The following is a 16529-nucleotide window of genomic DNA, read 5'->3' on the forward strand; positions in this document are numbered from 1 at the left end:
TCCCATGGGATATCCCACCTCATGGGATATACCACTATTGTACCAAACAACCCCTTAGGGTACATAAATTTATTCCATAAAAAGAGCGTTAGAGTATAAAGTAAAAAAGGTTAGTATAGTATTAAGATTCAAAACGCCATACAAGTGTCTGAGGAAGTACAATCAAAACTAAATCCTGAACAAGAACATGCTTTCAAGACCATATTATAAAGAGTCGACTTTGGTATAGCGGGATTTTTTTTTGTAGATGCCTACGGCGGAATCGAAATAGTATTTTTATGTCATGCATTATTTGCAAATGTCAGACCACAAGCATGATACTTTTAGCAATAATGACAAGTGGTGTACCAACAATACTTTTATTATAAGGCCACCCACTTTAGATTTGATATACATCTTTAAACAACTGAAATGACCATCACAAATATATCAAAGCAGCGCAATCCCGCTAATAAGGAAAGCAAAATTAATAAGATGTGATGAAGCGTTTATGGCTAAGTGTCAAACAATTGAAACAATTGGCCGGAGTTCTAGAGATATATTGAATGTCAATGAACTATTTTGATGGAAAATTAATGGTTTGGGAGGTGATTTCTGTCAAATACTATCAGTAGTTTCAAAATCGACGAAAGGAGAAGTTGTAAAAGTTAACTTGCCAAAATTATACTTATGGCCTCAAATGAAAAAGATTCAACTGATAAGAAATATAAAGTAAGAACAACATCCAATATTCAATGACTTCTTTCTTTGTATTGGAAACAAAAAAGAACATCCAATAAATTAAAGATGATTTGATTCTTCCAAAATACTTGGTTATCAACCCCAATGATAATTGTAGTGCATTTAATAAGGGTATATTTCAATCATTAGATTAAAACACAATTTGCAAATTGCATGATAGAAATTTAAAAGCTATTTTAGCTAGCACAAATGAATATGTTGATCAACTAAATAAAAGGTTGATAGCAAATTTCATGGTAAAAATAAAATATTTTTCAGTTTTTGACTCAGCAGAAGATGATACCAATAATTATTACCAAAAATAATACTTAAATACTTTAATACTTTAATACCAAATGGCCTTCTACCATACATGTTTGTTGTCAAGTTTATTATTTCTTACGTATGTTAGTGTCATCGTATATATAATAGACAAAGTTAAATTGATATTCCGTTGTACATAGATTGATTTTGAAGAAAAATATGTCAGTCATGCTATTGAAAATTTTAGATCTGCCGAATAACTTATGTAATAGCACACAAATGGTATATTAAAGTTTTGACAATAACATCATACATGAAAAAATTATGATATTGGTCAATGTGCTTCTAAGTATATTTTTATCTCTGAATTCAACTTTGGTCTTCCGAAACTAAAGAATATCCTTTTAAATTTGTGTGAAAATAATTTTCAGTATGTTTATATTTTGCATTTATTGGACTATATTTATCGCAATAAGTTTTCTTGCACAAACAACTATATGTTGCACTTTCAAGAGGAATATCAATATTGACAACAAGAGTTGTGGTTATGGCAGAGCAACCAAAGCATTAGAAGAAAATGTACACAAGAAAAAATATCATCTAGAAAGAAGTGTTCGGTAAGATACCATCACGTTAAATACTTTTAAACTATAATACATTATTATTTAACTAACATGACTAAATTAATCATTTGTGTAAGTTCTGATGATGTCCTTTCATTTTGAATTCACGTATTATGCTAATGTAACAATACACTACTAGAAATTCGGCAAAAACTGACCAAGGTCGACCGACCAACTTTGGTCGGTCAAAAAACCGGCTAAAAAACCGATCAAAGTTGGTCGGATTTTTAAAATATTTTATTTTTTAATATTTTTTTACGAAACCGACCAACTTTGCCCGAATGACCCCTTCTCATAATGAGAATGTGGTCGGTTTTCTTTGGCGAAAAAATGCGGGAAACTATTTTTGAGTCTCGCAAAATTTATTTTTCAAGAAACCGACCAACTTTGGACAGTTTTTCAATTAAAATAAATAAAAATTAATATTAAAAAAACCGACCAAAATTAGTCGATTAATTCGGCCGGTCATTTTAAAAAACCGACCAACTTTGGTCGGTAATTTTATTTTTTAATAAAACCAACCAACTTTGGTCGGTTATTTTCGTGCGAAAATACAATTAAAGAGTATAAATCAAATAAAAGACAGTCTTAAAATAAAATGCACCAATAGTCTAGTGGTAGAATAGTATCCTACCATAGTGCAGACCCCGGTTCGATTCCCAGATGGTGAATCTTTTGATTACATAATGAAAAAACCGACTAACTTTGGTCGATTTTCTTTTTTGCAATATTTTTGTTTTAAATTTAATTGACCGACCAACGTTGGTCGGTAATTTTCGACCAACTTTGGTCGGTATGCCTTTCCGACCGTCAAAATACCGTCCACGCATAAATGATCGCGTTTTGGTCGGTAATTGGCCATAACCGACCAACTTTGGTCGGTGTTTAGCGAATTTCTAGTAGTAATATTTTCCGCTATTTAGATGATTTTTGTATTATTATACATAAAATTTCTCTCATTAATTAAATTTTATTGTTCTTTTATATAGATAAATATTTAAACGATCACGTGTCATTAATAACGTGCAATGCACATTCATAGATACTAATGTATATATATGCTTTCATAGTTATTGAAATTAACTGTAGACCCTCAGGGAAACATTTAACCAGTCCCCACAACAATTGATGAATTTTTGAAAGTTATGGTTATTCCTATCAACATGTATACTCTCTTCTCACTCCCCAAAAAAGAAATTGGTTTGAGTGCCAAACATATTAACGTACCTTTTGACAACTATAATAGTTACGTAAACGATTAAAAAGCAAATTAGTGATTTTCTTTTCCCTATTTGTTTTCCTCATCCAACTAAACCTCTCGTTAAGGATTAAAGTCTAATAGACTTCTCTCTCTAGAGAGATTTTGCTTTTCATAATGTTTCTTTATGATTTTTATTTTTAAAAAAAGAGCAACGAAGGGTTAATTAATTGAACAGCAATTTGGAGCTTATGTTCCCCTCCTGTATATACTCTTTTTTTAGATTTTAATATACAAGGTAGGGGTCTAATTCAAACCCCCGCCATACCAAGGCAGATTTAATTAAAAAATCAATGTTAGAGCTTATGAAAATGCTTCAAGTTATGGACATCACCAAGATAAGTATACCCTAAGGAGTAAAGTCCAATTGTAACTTTTAAATTAATCTTTCCGGAAGGTAAAAATCTTTACATATAACTTTTAAGGACTAAGGAAGCTCAAGGGTTTAACTAGAAGTAGGAGTGACAGTTTTTCTTAAATAATCTGAAGGAAAAGATGATGCTGGGACACGTACAGTTTGTGGGCTTGAAATAGCTGCTGTTATTAGCAATTAATTAGTAGCACAGTCCATTATTCATTCTGTTGGTCTGCAGAAGATCAGATTGTATGGGATCCTCCATTTATGATTTCTTATTTAAACTGTGGGGTAATGAGGTAATCATCCATTTATGATTTCTTCCCTATATTTGGTTTCATTTCAAGGTTCAAGAGGGAGAAATTGGGAAATGTATATATAGTATTCATAGTTGCTTAACCTAGGGATTTACTTGTTGAAAATTAATTTCAGCAACTTGCAAGATTTGTAGCTAACTAGGGTTCTAAAATTAGTGCTTAATTGCGCAATTATGACCAAAAATTCTGTAATGATCAGCTTTTGGCCTGTTATGACTGTAGCCAGCTCTAGTCCTAATTAAGAAAGCTGCTGCCTGTCAAAAACATCTTCTTAATTGTTTTCGTTAGGGTTTAACGGTGGTTAAGGGGAAACTTCAGGACTAATGTTTCACAGGCGAATCCAATATTATAGTTAGTGATTTTAAAACGAGTGTGATCTTATTTTATGTATATATTTTAATTTTTTTTGTATCTATGCATATATGTACAAGACATGCACTATATTCGCCTCTGATTATGTTTTTCTTTTTCGAGTGACTTTTCTTGTAGGGCAGGCAAGGGAGAAGCTACATGTATGACCACCCTTCGTCAGAAAGTTACACTGCATATATAGATAAAATATTAGGTTTTAGAGATATATAATATATATTGAACACTCTTTGTCGGAGAATATTTTTCACTTTCTTCAAACTTGAACACCCTTGAGAAAATTCCTAGCATCGCCACTTCGGGCAGCAAGCTAAAATTTTTAATTAGCATTTTTAATGTATGTTTGAATTTCTGCGGATACAGTGTTACCGTTCCTCTCCAGTTACCAAATGGAACAGTTGTTTGGGATTTGATCATTCTTCTTATCCTTTTCTTCTACAGAAGTTGAACTACAATGATTTTTGCAATAGATTGGTGCTTTTGAGAATTTATACATAGTCCATTTCAGACGTTAGTAAATCTTAAGGACTTGTGGAGTTCCTTTTTACCCTTCAATAAACTGCAAAACTTGAAGAAATTAATTAAAAAGAAAAAATTCCCTGATAAGTATAGCTAATTTTAGTTAGTAAAGTCCAAGTTGCTGCATGCAAATCTCACTGCAAAATATATAGAAGTGGTCCTTTCTCTGTATGTACGTACTAAGTGGGAAGTCTTTTAAGAACTTTTATATGGATTTGGTCCCTCCTCTACAAGTGTAGCTGCAGCTTCTATCAATAAAATAATCTCATCCAGCTAATGAACTCCTACTGTATATATGCACCACAACTTTGGGATACCATTGTCCCACAAGTTTATCTAATTAATTTTTCTTTTTAATTGATAGTATTTAATTACTGAACATTCTTATTTTCATGATTATGTAAATTATGTCAGCATCTTTCAAAGGTTTCAAAAACGTACAAATTCTACTTTCCTCTTAAAGGAAAATAAGATTATATGGTACTGGTTTAATTTTCTCAAGGATTTAATTATTCTGCTCTCTTTACATATTTACTTGTCTAGGCATGCATATGATATAAGTAACTATAGGATGATTAGCCATTTAATTTCTTTAGTACTAGTAGTAGTTTTCTTTTTTCTAAGTCTAGGGTGGTCCCTGTGAGGTTAACAGTCTACCTTTCTTTTGTAGCATCATTAAATAGTATGACAACTGAAAATTAAAATGTGAAACTGTGTTAGAATGACCAGCTGACTAATTCATTTTGCAAACAATTTATTCATGGAATAGTCTAGATATGTGAAAGAGTTAAAGTTATATATATTATCAGTGTTAGAAATATTTACAACGTGTAATTATTTTAACTATTGTAGCAGACTAGTACGTAATTTGTCTTATTTTCATGATTATAAATCTCACATTAAAAGGAGATTTATCTGTAGTTATATATCATTTGGGTGACCTGATAGTAATGTAAAAGAGTTTCTAAACTAATTAACGATATATATAACTTAAACTCAAAATTAAATTAGTCCTACTAACTCTAGCTATCAAGTCTGTCCGTGTCAGCATCTGTAAGCGCCACATGGCCACGGATTTGCCATACTTCTACTTTCCTCTCTGATCTGATATATGGCATAGTAAGAATCTAATTAACATTTCTTCTTTCCCCAAAACTGGAAGTTTATTCTCTGCATATGAGTTGTTATTTTCAGAAAATTTGCTCTAACATCCCATTTTGATGCAAGGCTGGGCGTATAAGAGGAAGTAACGTTATCAAAAGCTCTTCCATTCTCAAGGCTGTGAGACAAGTTGAACTTTATCTGCTTCAAAACCTAATGTGAGTTTAACTTGTGACCTTTAACATTCTGATTGTTTATTCAAAGAAGTAATTTCTCTCCAGCTAGATATTAGTCATCCTCAGAATTAAACTCTTGGTTTAGCGGAATTATTTTGGAGGTTCAATTTGTTATAAACACCACGAGCAACGTAACCCTAATTATCTTCACAGCTCCAAATTTATCCAAATCGAACATAAGTTAGAATCTACACAAGAATTTTTACACGTACTCTTGTCGTGATTGGATATCTCCTTATATTCCTTTTTGTGAAGCATTACTTGCTATCAGATCACTAATTTTAACTCCATTTCTGTCGAAATCAAGGAAAATCATTTCTATCCTCTACTTGATGCTTAATGTTCTTTTTTCCTTTTCATTTCTAGTTGTTGATTTTTGTAGATCGAGGATGAAGAACAACAGATGATATCATGAATTCAAGTGGAAACAATTTTCAGGCGAAGCAAGAATCTGGTGGAACCAACAATAGTAAATTATTGACCTCAAAGGCTACTACATCAACAAGTTCAAGGCAGTGGGGAGGCTTTAAAAATCCAAGAATTGTACGTGTATCGCGTACTTTTGGTGGAAAAGATAGACACAGTAAAGTCTGCACAATAAGGGGTCTTAGAGATAGAAGAATTAGACTTTCAGTGCCCACTGCAATTCAATTGTATGATCTTCAAGACAGACTTGGTCTCAGCCAACCTAGCAAAGTTGTAGATTGGTTAATTGAAGCCACTAAACATGAAATCGATAAGCTTCCACCATTACAGATACCACCAGGATACTTCGCTCAGTTCCAAGGCGATCATCATTTTGATGCAGCTAATTTGAGAGCAAAATCTAAGGTAATTGATACGGACACAGTATATGGAAAAAACAAGTCTATTGCTTCAAATGAGCAAGAAAACCAAGAAGAAATTGGAGGTTATGTTCCTCAAATTTCAGCTCAGAGTTTCTTTCCATTAGTCAATAAATCTCCTAATTTACCAGGCCTGATAAACAGCAGCATGCCTTTCAATTCCTACTATCCATGGGAGCCTAATTCGAACTTGTCTTTAGCTCATTTTGGACAACCCCAAATAGAAGAATCGTCCCAAAACAATTTTCCTTTATCATTGGCATCATCCTTGTCTTTGCCTTCAGGTTCTCAATTATACTTTAATCCAACAGCTACAACATTTTCACCTATGATATCTCCTTATATGACCAATTATCCCATTGAAAGTGATCCGAGGGCGCAGTTGAACCATTTCCATTTCTTAAGCTCAAGTTCACAACACGTCCTTCCAAATCCATCAGTGCCAACTCTTAACTTGATCAAACCCTTCAGTCTGAATGACAATCCAAGATGGATTCATTCAAGAGAAGATGAGGATGATAGCCAACCACATGAAGGCGGCAACAATTAATTCTAAGATTGGATCAGGAGAAGAAATTCTAGTATCTACTAAGGGGTTTGGAGCCTTAATATCGGGAATTATACGTTTCTGCATAATACAATATTATTTCAAAGACAAGATCATGTACCGGATAGAGCAAACAAGATTATGCTAGTTTCCTACATCAGAGGTACAGCAATACAGTAAGACATTCTATCTCTAGTACTATATACATTTATAAAGTTTTATATCTTTTCTCTGCAGAACATAATATTTTACTTAAACACAGTTTATATTACCACTGCGTGGTAAATGAGTATTGTATTTGCAGTTTTTTTGTGGTTCCTTTTCTTTAATTCCTTCCTCGTTTCTTGGTGATTTTTATTTCTTTTCTCGGGTGTTATTAAAGTGGTATAAATTCTATATTATGGGTACCATTGGAATATGATTAATTATTTAGTTATACATATCGAAATTGTCTTTAGCATTATACTTTGCATTCTTCTTAGAAATTAAAGTGTCCCGAGCCCTTTTCTAATTATAAATGAATTAAAACTGCAATTTGCAAAATTTTAAGGTAAGTAGGGAAGTGGTGTTAACTAGAATTTGGAACTGATCACCTGATAAATATGAGCTATACATCTCACACTTTCTCTCTGATTATTATCAGTTCTTAGAAATAGGATATCACTACATTAAGAAGTTCATTCACTGTGTTCAGTCTGACCAATATCGCATAATTGTCAAATTGTGAGAGCTTATTGATCACCAAATACCAAATAATTCTACTGCTTCATCTACTTGAAGCTTTTATTGATGCATGCATGCAAATGTTACTAAGCGAACTTCTTTCATATCCAAGGTTTAGACAAAGTTATAAATTTCCTCATTATTCTTTCCGCAAACAGGAAATAGTTACTTCTTGTCTCAAAATTATGCTACGCTTGCTAGTAGGAGTCTTAAGATCATTAAGGGTTCGTGGTTGTTATCATTTCTTTTTCTCAAATAATATTAGTTAGTTGATGATGGATAACGCACGATTATATTAGTTGAGCAATTGCCTAATTATATTTCTTTCTTTGGTGTTTGATGCAAGCTATCCATAAGAATATATTTACTAGTCATTTAAATTTCTATGGATGTAAAAGTTAGTATAATTATAATTTTTGGACGGCTGAAAAACGTGCGGTAATTCTTCTAAATACTTAGATAAATCTATTTAATGTTGTTCTGCAAAGCTTTCTTCATAGAACAATGGAAGGTTGTGTACTAAACTGTGGATTCTTGGGTTAATTCTTCATTTTTCTTACTATATATTCTACTGTTATAGATATATAGAGTTGGCTCTCTGAAATTTGCCATCATTTTCTTAGTAATACTTGCTAGTTTATTCGACTAATTAAGAACTTAGGAGTCTGAGTTAGATTCTCGACTTTATTGTTTGTGAGACCACAAAGAAGTTATATAGTGGGACCAGACGCATGTAGTGAAAGTTGATTTCTGGAACTTTAGAACATATATTTCATTATGTTGTAATTCTTCTCCAGTAATATCCAATTAGTCTGTGATTTTATGAACATAAGTTAACCAAAACTAAAACCCTTTCAAAAAGAAATTTATGATTGTATATTACACTAATTGAATCACAATTCTTTTGAGATTAGCTATCTCACCTTTTATATGGGATAGCTAATCCCACAATTTTAGTACAAAATGATTTCCGGTACTAATTAATACCCATATAATCAAACTCGGTTTGCAAACTGTAAAACAACGTAAACTCACATCTCCGTGTTCACCTTTTAGGGTGTTATTCACCATAATCGAACAAAAGTTGTTCTCGTACAGGTGAATGTGATAGACATAATCTTGGAAGTGAGTACATTTTAAACACTTGTAATAACCAAATCTTCTGAACAAGTATTCGAACTTTAAGATGAAATTAAGAATGTACAAAACGGATAGGTGTTGAATTTTATGATCTGCCATCTCTGAAACTGCCTGCAAAAAAACTTAATTATTCTTTATTATATATATTACTACCTAAGTTCTCAAGTCTGATCTCCAGTAACCAACTTGATAGTAGCATAATTGAGTAGTATGTAGTAGCCATATAGGAAGGCATCTTTTGCGAATGCATGCACGATAAAACACACTTCCTATTTGCTCGTCAACTACTATCAATAATTTATAAATTAGCGTTTTGCCGTTAAACTAGAGATAGAACACTGTTGATTGATCAGTTGCCTGGTTTGGTTTATCCAGTCACTGGGTTAAAGCCTAGTAGCCCTGCAATCTTTTGTTTTTTTCTTTTTTCTGTTTTCTTTTTTGGGCTTCTTTTCCCTCTTTTTGATCAATCGTTTAATTGATTCTCATTCAAAACCAGATAATTAATTAAGAAAATCAATTTGTGTAACGTTCAACGAAGTGGGTAATAACCGGAAGACTACAACATGCATATCCACAAAAAAATGACTAGTATTTTCTTTACATTAACTTAAGCCTCGACATATTCCAGGATTTAAACTTTTAAGATTATATTGAACCAATTATATATTTAAAGTTATAGGTTCAAATCTATTATTTTTGTAATTTTAATGAATTTTTACACATAAATTTTTACTCAACGTCGAAAGTTATGGATTCAATTGAACTCATAACTACCACACTGCATCCGCTTCTGAATTAGCTAGAGTCACATTACCCAATACCTATATTAGTGGTAGATAATAAATATTTGATGAACTGGTCAAGTTGAGCATAATTTACGTACATAGACACCACTGTTAATAAGAGAAAATCATTGGTTGTACAATAAATATATATGTAGCACTAGGTTATTTAATTTATAAATCTAAATAACCGCTAATTACTAAAGCGCTTAAATTAAAAATGACCGATGAATATATAATATAGTGATTAAAATATAAAGATTAGAAAAAATAAACAATAAATTCTAACCACTAATTATTTAAAGATTCCATTTTTTTATTTATATTCAACAATGTATAGTTGGTCAACTTGGTCAAGTGTAATTGTACTACAGACAAGTTAAAAAGAAACCCTAGAAACAAAGAAGCCTTAAGAGGAAAAGGAAAGGAAGGTTATATATATGAATGAGTACAAGCATGGAAGCAAGAAAAGGAGAGGTATTTGGAATCTATAATTCTTCTATGCATGACAGTGTGTGAAAGGGAAAGGTGATAAGTAATGGACAGAGATTGGATTGCATCAGTACTCTATTCACTAGATCCAAGAGCCTTTTTTTTTAAAGAATGGCCACAGCTAGCTGCTGCAAAACTCCAACTTGGGCTAAGGTGCCCTTTTTCTAAAGTAGAAAAAGGTTTCTATGGTCCTCTTTAGAAAAGAAATGTATTGCTTTTATTATAAGTTAGGGCATGCACGTGATAAGGAGACAATTTATTTTTGAGTAGCTCGTGAAAAATGAAATCTTCCTTTGTCCTCCCACCTAAGATGAAATTATACTTCCAATTATATGGCCATTATTATAATATTTTAACGAATTGAACTTCTCGATATTTAAAGTGTAAAATAATTTATACACTCTTAGATCAGTACCCTAAATAATAATTACATGTAAGTGTATAGAAAGTGAAATTGTATATTGTTGGCCTAAATAAGTTTGTTTTGATGATTGACAAAGGAACACATATATGAACCGGGTCCATGGACATTGTACACAGGTGACGGGTAGAATCAAGCAAAAGGCATGCACGTGAAAGGAATAAGTATAAGTGGCTATTTCTGATAATCCCTGAACGAAAAGGTTGCATATTTGATAAGGAGCAGGACTCCTTACTTGAAGAGAACTCTATCTAAGATAAGGAAAGAGTTAGAAGTTGAAGATAACTAGAACTCTTCCACCAAGGAAGAGTAAAGCATTAGACTTCTAGTTAATCTTTATTTACTAACTCTATATATATCAGTTGTGTTCTCTTTTACAAGCGATGCACACATACTGAAGTTAAGCACGAATTGAGAGCAAAATAGCAAGGCATTTTGTGAGCAACTCCTGTGAGATTTAAGAGTGCGATCCTAAAGCTACACGAACCAGATTGAAGAACCAGCTCCATAAAGAGTTTTATGTGTCTTTCTTTATTTCTAGTTCAAAGTGTAGTATGTGTTTTGAGTTGTACCTTTCAGCTTTCTAAGAAGCAAATTGTACTAGATACCTGAGTTGTATCTTTCAAGTTAGAGGTAACTTGAAGTAGTTGCAACAGCCTGTGGCGTGTTGCTATAAGGGTTAGAGTTAATCCTTAGGTTTGCAAGAGGTTGTAAACTCTAATTGTATTGTTCAAGTTAGAGTTAACTTGAAGCAGTCCCAACAGCCTGTGGTTGGTTGCTACAAGGGTTAGAGGTAATCCTTAGGTTTGCAAGAGTTTGTAAACTTTGTTGTTGGCTCAAAATTATAGTGAAGTGTTTGGAGAAAATCCTACTGGGTAGTAGGTCGTGGTTATTTCACCTTTTGAGCCGGGTATTTTCCACATAAAAATCCTTGAGTTCTTTACTTTCTCCATTATTTATTCTGCAACTGTAGTGTAAGGAACGCATAGAAGAACCAGGTCCTTCGATAATCCAGTGCACACGAAAATCAGGCACCACACAAATCACCCATCTTGTGTAGTATTGAAGTATAAAACATCAATTGGTATCAGAGCGGGTTATCCTTGAAGAGGCTAACACCTTAGAAAAAGATCAAGATGAGTGCACTACCTGAAATTTATAAAGAGCAATCCACCACTAGGCCACCACTATTCAATGATCACTGTTATTCTTTGTGGAAGGAGAGGAGAAGAGATCACTTGCAGATAACTGATGGGTGCTTCAAATATGGTAAAAAGAACCACATGATCAAGAACTGTCCTATGTGGGAAGTCGAGTGGAAAAAGGAGAAATCTGAAAGAAGGAATAGAAAGAAGGAACAGGTTCATGACAAGAAGAACTACAACAAAAGGTCATCCAAAGCAATGGTTTCTACTTGGAAAGATAGTTCAGATGAGGACATTGATGATAATGTTGAACGAGCTCTCATAGCAATTCGAGAATCTGAAGATGAACCTAATGAAGAATCTGAGATAAGTTTTCTGGACCTTAAGGATAAAATTAAAATCCTTTCTAAAGATAGACTATCAAAATTGTTGCTAACTTTAATTGATGAATCTAAGAATATAAGTTCTGAAAAAGAACAGTTGTCAAAAGAGTGTAACTTTTTAAAAGTAGAATGCAAAAACCTGGAAATAAACGTTTGTAAAACTGAAAAGGAAAATACTGCTTTGAAGAACCAGGTTCATGCACTTGATACAGCTGTCTTAGAACTTAGATCTGAAAATAGGGACAGGAAAAGAGATAGTAAGTGATATACAACTCAACCTAGAGGATGATTAAGGAAGGCTAAAGATGAGCTATTCAAAAAGGAAGAAAATGTAAGAGTTTTGAAAGAGGACTTAACAAAGGTTAAACATGACCTTGATAGAACATGTAAATGGAACAGGTCTTCCAATGCACTTTCATGACTACAAGAACACCATAGTAGTAACAGAAAGGGACTTAGCTTTGGGAACTCTGCACCTAAATGGGGTCCCAAAAGCAAGTACCTCACACTTCCTAAGAACAAGATTTGCACACATTGTGAAAAATAGGTCACTATAAAAGTGAATGCACTGCAAAAGAAAAGGCAAGTCAAAAGAACAAAGAATTTGTTCAAGGGAAAAATGAGCTACCAAGTTGGGCTAAAAAGAATTTGATTCATCCTTTTGCCTATAGAAAGGGACCCAAACTAGTTTGGGTTCCTAAGACTAACCCTTGATTTACTTTTGGAGGTCCAAGTGAAGGGAAGCAGCCAAATATGGTACATGGATAGTGGCTGCTCAAAGCATATGATAGAAAGCAAGAACCAGTTCCTTTCACTTGAGGACCTTAATGGAGGTAATATCTCCTTTGAAAATGGGGAAAAAGGTGAGATCATTAGGGTTGGAAAGGTAGGTAAGACTGACTTGATAGATGGACTGAAGTATAATCTAATAAGTGTATCACAATTGTGTGATAGAGGTAACATGATAACATTCACATCTACCAAATGCTTTCTGATTAATCTTACCACTAACAAGATAGTTTTGGAGGGAAAAAGAGTGAACAACATATATGTTGTAGATCTGTCCACACTTTCATAAAATGAATTCACTTGCTTAAGTGTGTTGGATAATGATCCCCTCCTTTGGCACAAGAGACTTGGACATTCCAGTCTAAGTCAACTAAACAAAATAGTCTCCAAGGATTTGGTGATAGGACTGCCTGACATTAAGTTCAAGGAAGATAAAGTTTGTGAGGCTTGTGCAAGAGGGAAGCAGGTAAGATCCTCTTTTAAAAGCAAGAAAGTGGTAAGCACCACCAGGATGATGGAACTGGTCCATATAGATCTTTGTGGACCAATGAGAACATTGAACAGATGCGGTAAGAGATATGTGATGGTGCTTGTTGATGATTACTCTAGGTTTACTTGGACGTTGTTTTTAATATCTAAAGATGAAGCATTTGACATGTTCACTTCTTTTGTTAGAAAAACTCAGAAATAACTAGGTTATCAACTTGCATCAATTAGGTCTGATCATGGTACTGAATTTGAGAATGCTAAATTTGCTGAATTTTGTGATGAGCATGGCATAAATCATAATTTTTCTGCTCCTAGGACTCCACAACAAAATGGAGTAGTTGAAAGAAAGAATAAGGCTTGAAGATATGGCTAGGACTATGCTTCTTTCTAGTAAACTGCCCCATAGTTTCTGGGCAGAAGCTGTGAACACTGCATGTTACATCATAAATAGGTACATGACTAGACCTCTTGTTGAGAAGACTCCCTATGAGTTACTTAAAGGGAGAAAGCCAAATATATCCCACCTTAGGGCATTTGGATGAAAGTGTTTTGTGCACAATAATGGTAAAGACTCCCTAGGTAAGTTTGATCCCAGAAGTGATGAGGGAGTATTCTTGGGATATTCTTCACATAGTAAAGCTTACAAGATTTATAACAAAAGAACTATGTGTGTAGAAGAAAGTGCACATGTAGTTTTTGATGAAACTAACATTCTTTCTGAGAGACAGGAACATGAAGATGAAGCAATTGGGCTGGTTAGAAACTCAAATGAAACCACAGCCCAGATTGAAGCTGCACCAAAGGAAGGAACATGTCCTTCTACCTAGGGCAACCTAACAAGGGGAACTGAACAAAGAAGAACTGATCCTCAAACCCTGAGGGAACCAGTCCATGAACTTGTTCCTCAACAACAAAACACTAAAGGAACATTTAGGGAAAACCAGCTGGTTGTGAAACCTTATAAATACCAAAGTTCTCATCTCATTGAGAACATAATTACTGATCCAACCTCTCGAATCAAAATCAGATCTTCTTTGAAGAATCTTTGTGCTTTTGATGCTTTTCTATCTCTTATTGAACCTAAAAATGTTGCTGAGGCTTTGTAGGATGCAAACTAGGTGAATACAATGCAAGATGAACTCAACCAATTTGAGAGAAGTCAAGTTTGGAATCTGGTACAAAGACCCAAGGACAGATCAGTAATTGGCACTAAATGGGTCTTCAGAAACAAACTTGATGAAGATGGAATAGTCACAAGGAACAAGGCAAGATTGGTGGTTTAAGGATATAGTCTAGAGGAGGGCATAGACTATAATGAGACTTTTTCTCCAGTTGCAAGATTGGAAGAAATCAGACTCCTCATAGCCTTTGCTGCTTACATGGAATTCACTCTCCGTCAGATGGATGTCAAGAGTGCCTTCATCAGTGGCTATCTAAAGGAAAAAGTGTTTGCCAAGCAACCTCCGGGCTTTGAAAGCAAGGAATGTCCTGATCATGTGTACAAGCTTGACAAGGCACTTTATGGGCTCAAGCAGGCTCCAAGAGCATGGTATGAAAGATTATCAAAATTTTTGCTTTAGCATGGCTACAAGAGAGGTAAAATTGACAATACTTTATTCTTGAAAGAAAAAGGTAAAGATCTCTTGGTAGTTCAGATATATGTTGATGATATAATCTTTAGAGTAATCACTGATAAGTTAAGTAAAACATTTGCTAAACTAATGGGGAGTGAATTTGAAATGAGCATGATGGGTGATCTTAATTTCTTTTTAGGCTTACAAATTAAATAAAATTCAAATGGAACTATGATCCATCAACAGAAGTATGTAAAAGAGTTGCTTAAAAGGTTTAAAATGGAAGATTCCAAAAAAATTGACACTCCTATTGCAACAACTAGAAAATTGGATGTGGATGAACCAGGTTCATGTATTGATTAGAAGTTGTATAGGGGAATGATTGGCTCCTTGTTGTATCTTACTGCTAGCAGACCTGACATTGTTTTCAGTGTAGGACTTTGTGCTAGATTTCAGATAAATCCAAAGGAGTCGCACTTGACTGCTGTCAAGAGGATCTTGAGATACCTAAAAGGCACCACTGACCTCTGTCTATGGTATTCAAAGGTTGTATCCCCATCTTTTGTGATAGCACCAGTGCAATTAGATGTTGGGCATCGTTTTCAAAGGAATAATTTTGAGAGGTGTTGATCAGTGTGGAATTTTGTGCTACTGATAAGGAAATTGCTAACATCTTCATAAAAGCTTTGAGTAGGGATCACTTTGAAAGGAACAGGTTAGAATTAGGGATGATTAAGATCACCTAAAAGAAACCGATTCTAACTCAATAATTGGTTAGATATTTAGATTAGATATTGCTAAGTATCATGCTTTTATTAGTATACTCTTGTGCCATGTGCTAAAATGACTCACTGATGTCTAATGATATTATCCTTATTTTCTTGGAAAAAATCAATCTTACACAAGAGAACTTTCAATGAATAACCTGGTTCATCGAGCTTATAAGGTATGTATTCTACACTCCGCATAATTTGAAATAACTGCACATGGATCATGAATTGAAAAGAGTCCCACTTTATCCCAAACTACTTTTGAACCAATTAGTTACAAACGAACCAGTTTCATCAAGAGTCCCACGCACCATAAGAAAACAAAAGGAAAAAGAAATATAGACTCGGTGCATAGTTTCCCGAGGTGTTGTTGATACCCTTTCTCGCAAACTGATCATTATTCAAGAGCCTTGTCATGACCCCAATTTTTCTCCGTAGAATGTCGTGATGACACCTAATTTCTAAGACTAGGTAAGCCTAACAGACATGCGGAAATAATGTTCGTCTTAGGAACTACTACTACATTGGCTAGCCAGTCCGAATATCTTACCTCTCGGACCGAACCGATTTTAAGTAAGCGGATTACCTCTTCTTTGACGAATTTATTCCTCGCCTCGGCAATAGGGCATTTCTTTGGCCTTACCGGAGGTATGTTGGGATCCAAACT

At 34.0% G+C, this 16529-nt stretch overlaps 1 protein-coding gene across 2 annotated transcripts; it reads left to right on the top strand.

The window, feature by feature from the left end:
• Positions 1 to 5541: 5541 nt before the first annotated feature.
• On the top strand, positions 5542 to 7440 carry LOC142180271 (transcription factor TCP5-like). Of its 2 annotated transcripts, none has more exons than XM_075251601.1 (2): positions 5542 to 5744; positions 6129 to 7440. In XM_075251601.1, the coding sequence occupies exon 2, from the start codon at positions 6174 to 6176 to the stop codon at positions 7155 to 7157; it is 984 nt and encodes a 327-aa protein (XP_075107702.1). In that variant the 5' UTR covers positions 5542 to 5744; positions 6129 to 6173; the 3' UTR covers positions 7158 to 7440. The 2 variants fall into 2 exon arrangements, with proteins under 2 accessions (XP_075107702.1, XP_075107703.1); XM_075251602.1 differs by having other exon boundaries at positions 5551 to 5744; positions 6145 to 7440.
• Positions 7441 to 16529: the final 9089 nt, after the last annotated feature.

Source organism: Nicotiana tabacum, chromosome 4 (genome assembly GCF_000715075.1).
Source record: "Nicotiana tabacum cultivar K326 chromosome 4, ASM71507v2, whole genome shotgun sequence".
Taxonomy (NCBI): domain Eukaryota; kingdom Viridiplantae; phylum Streptophyta; class Magnoliopsida; order Solanales; family Solanaceae; genus Nicotiana; species Nicotiana tabacum.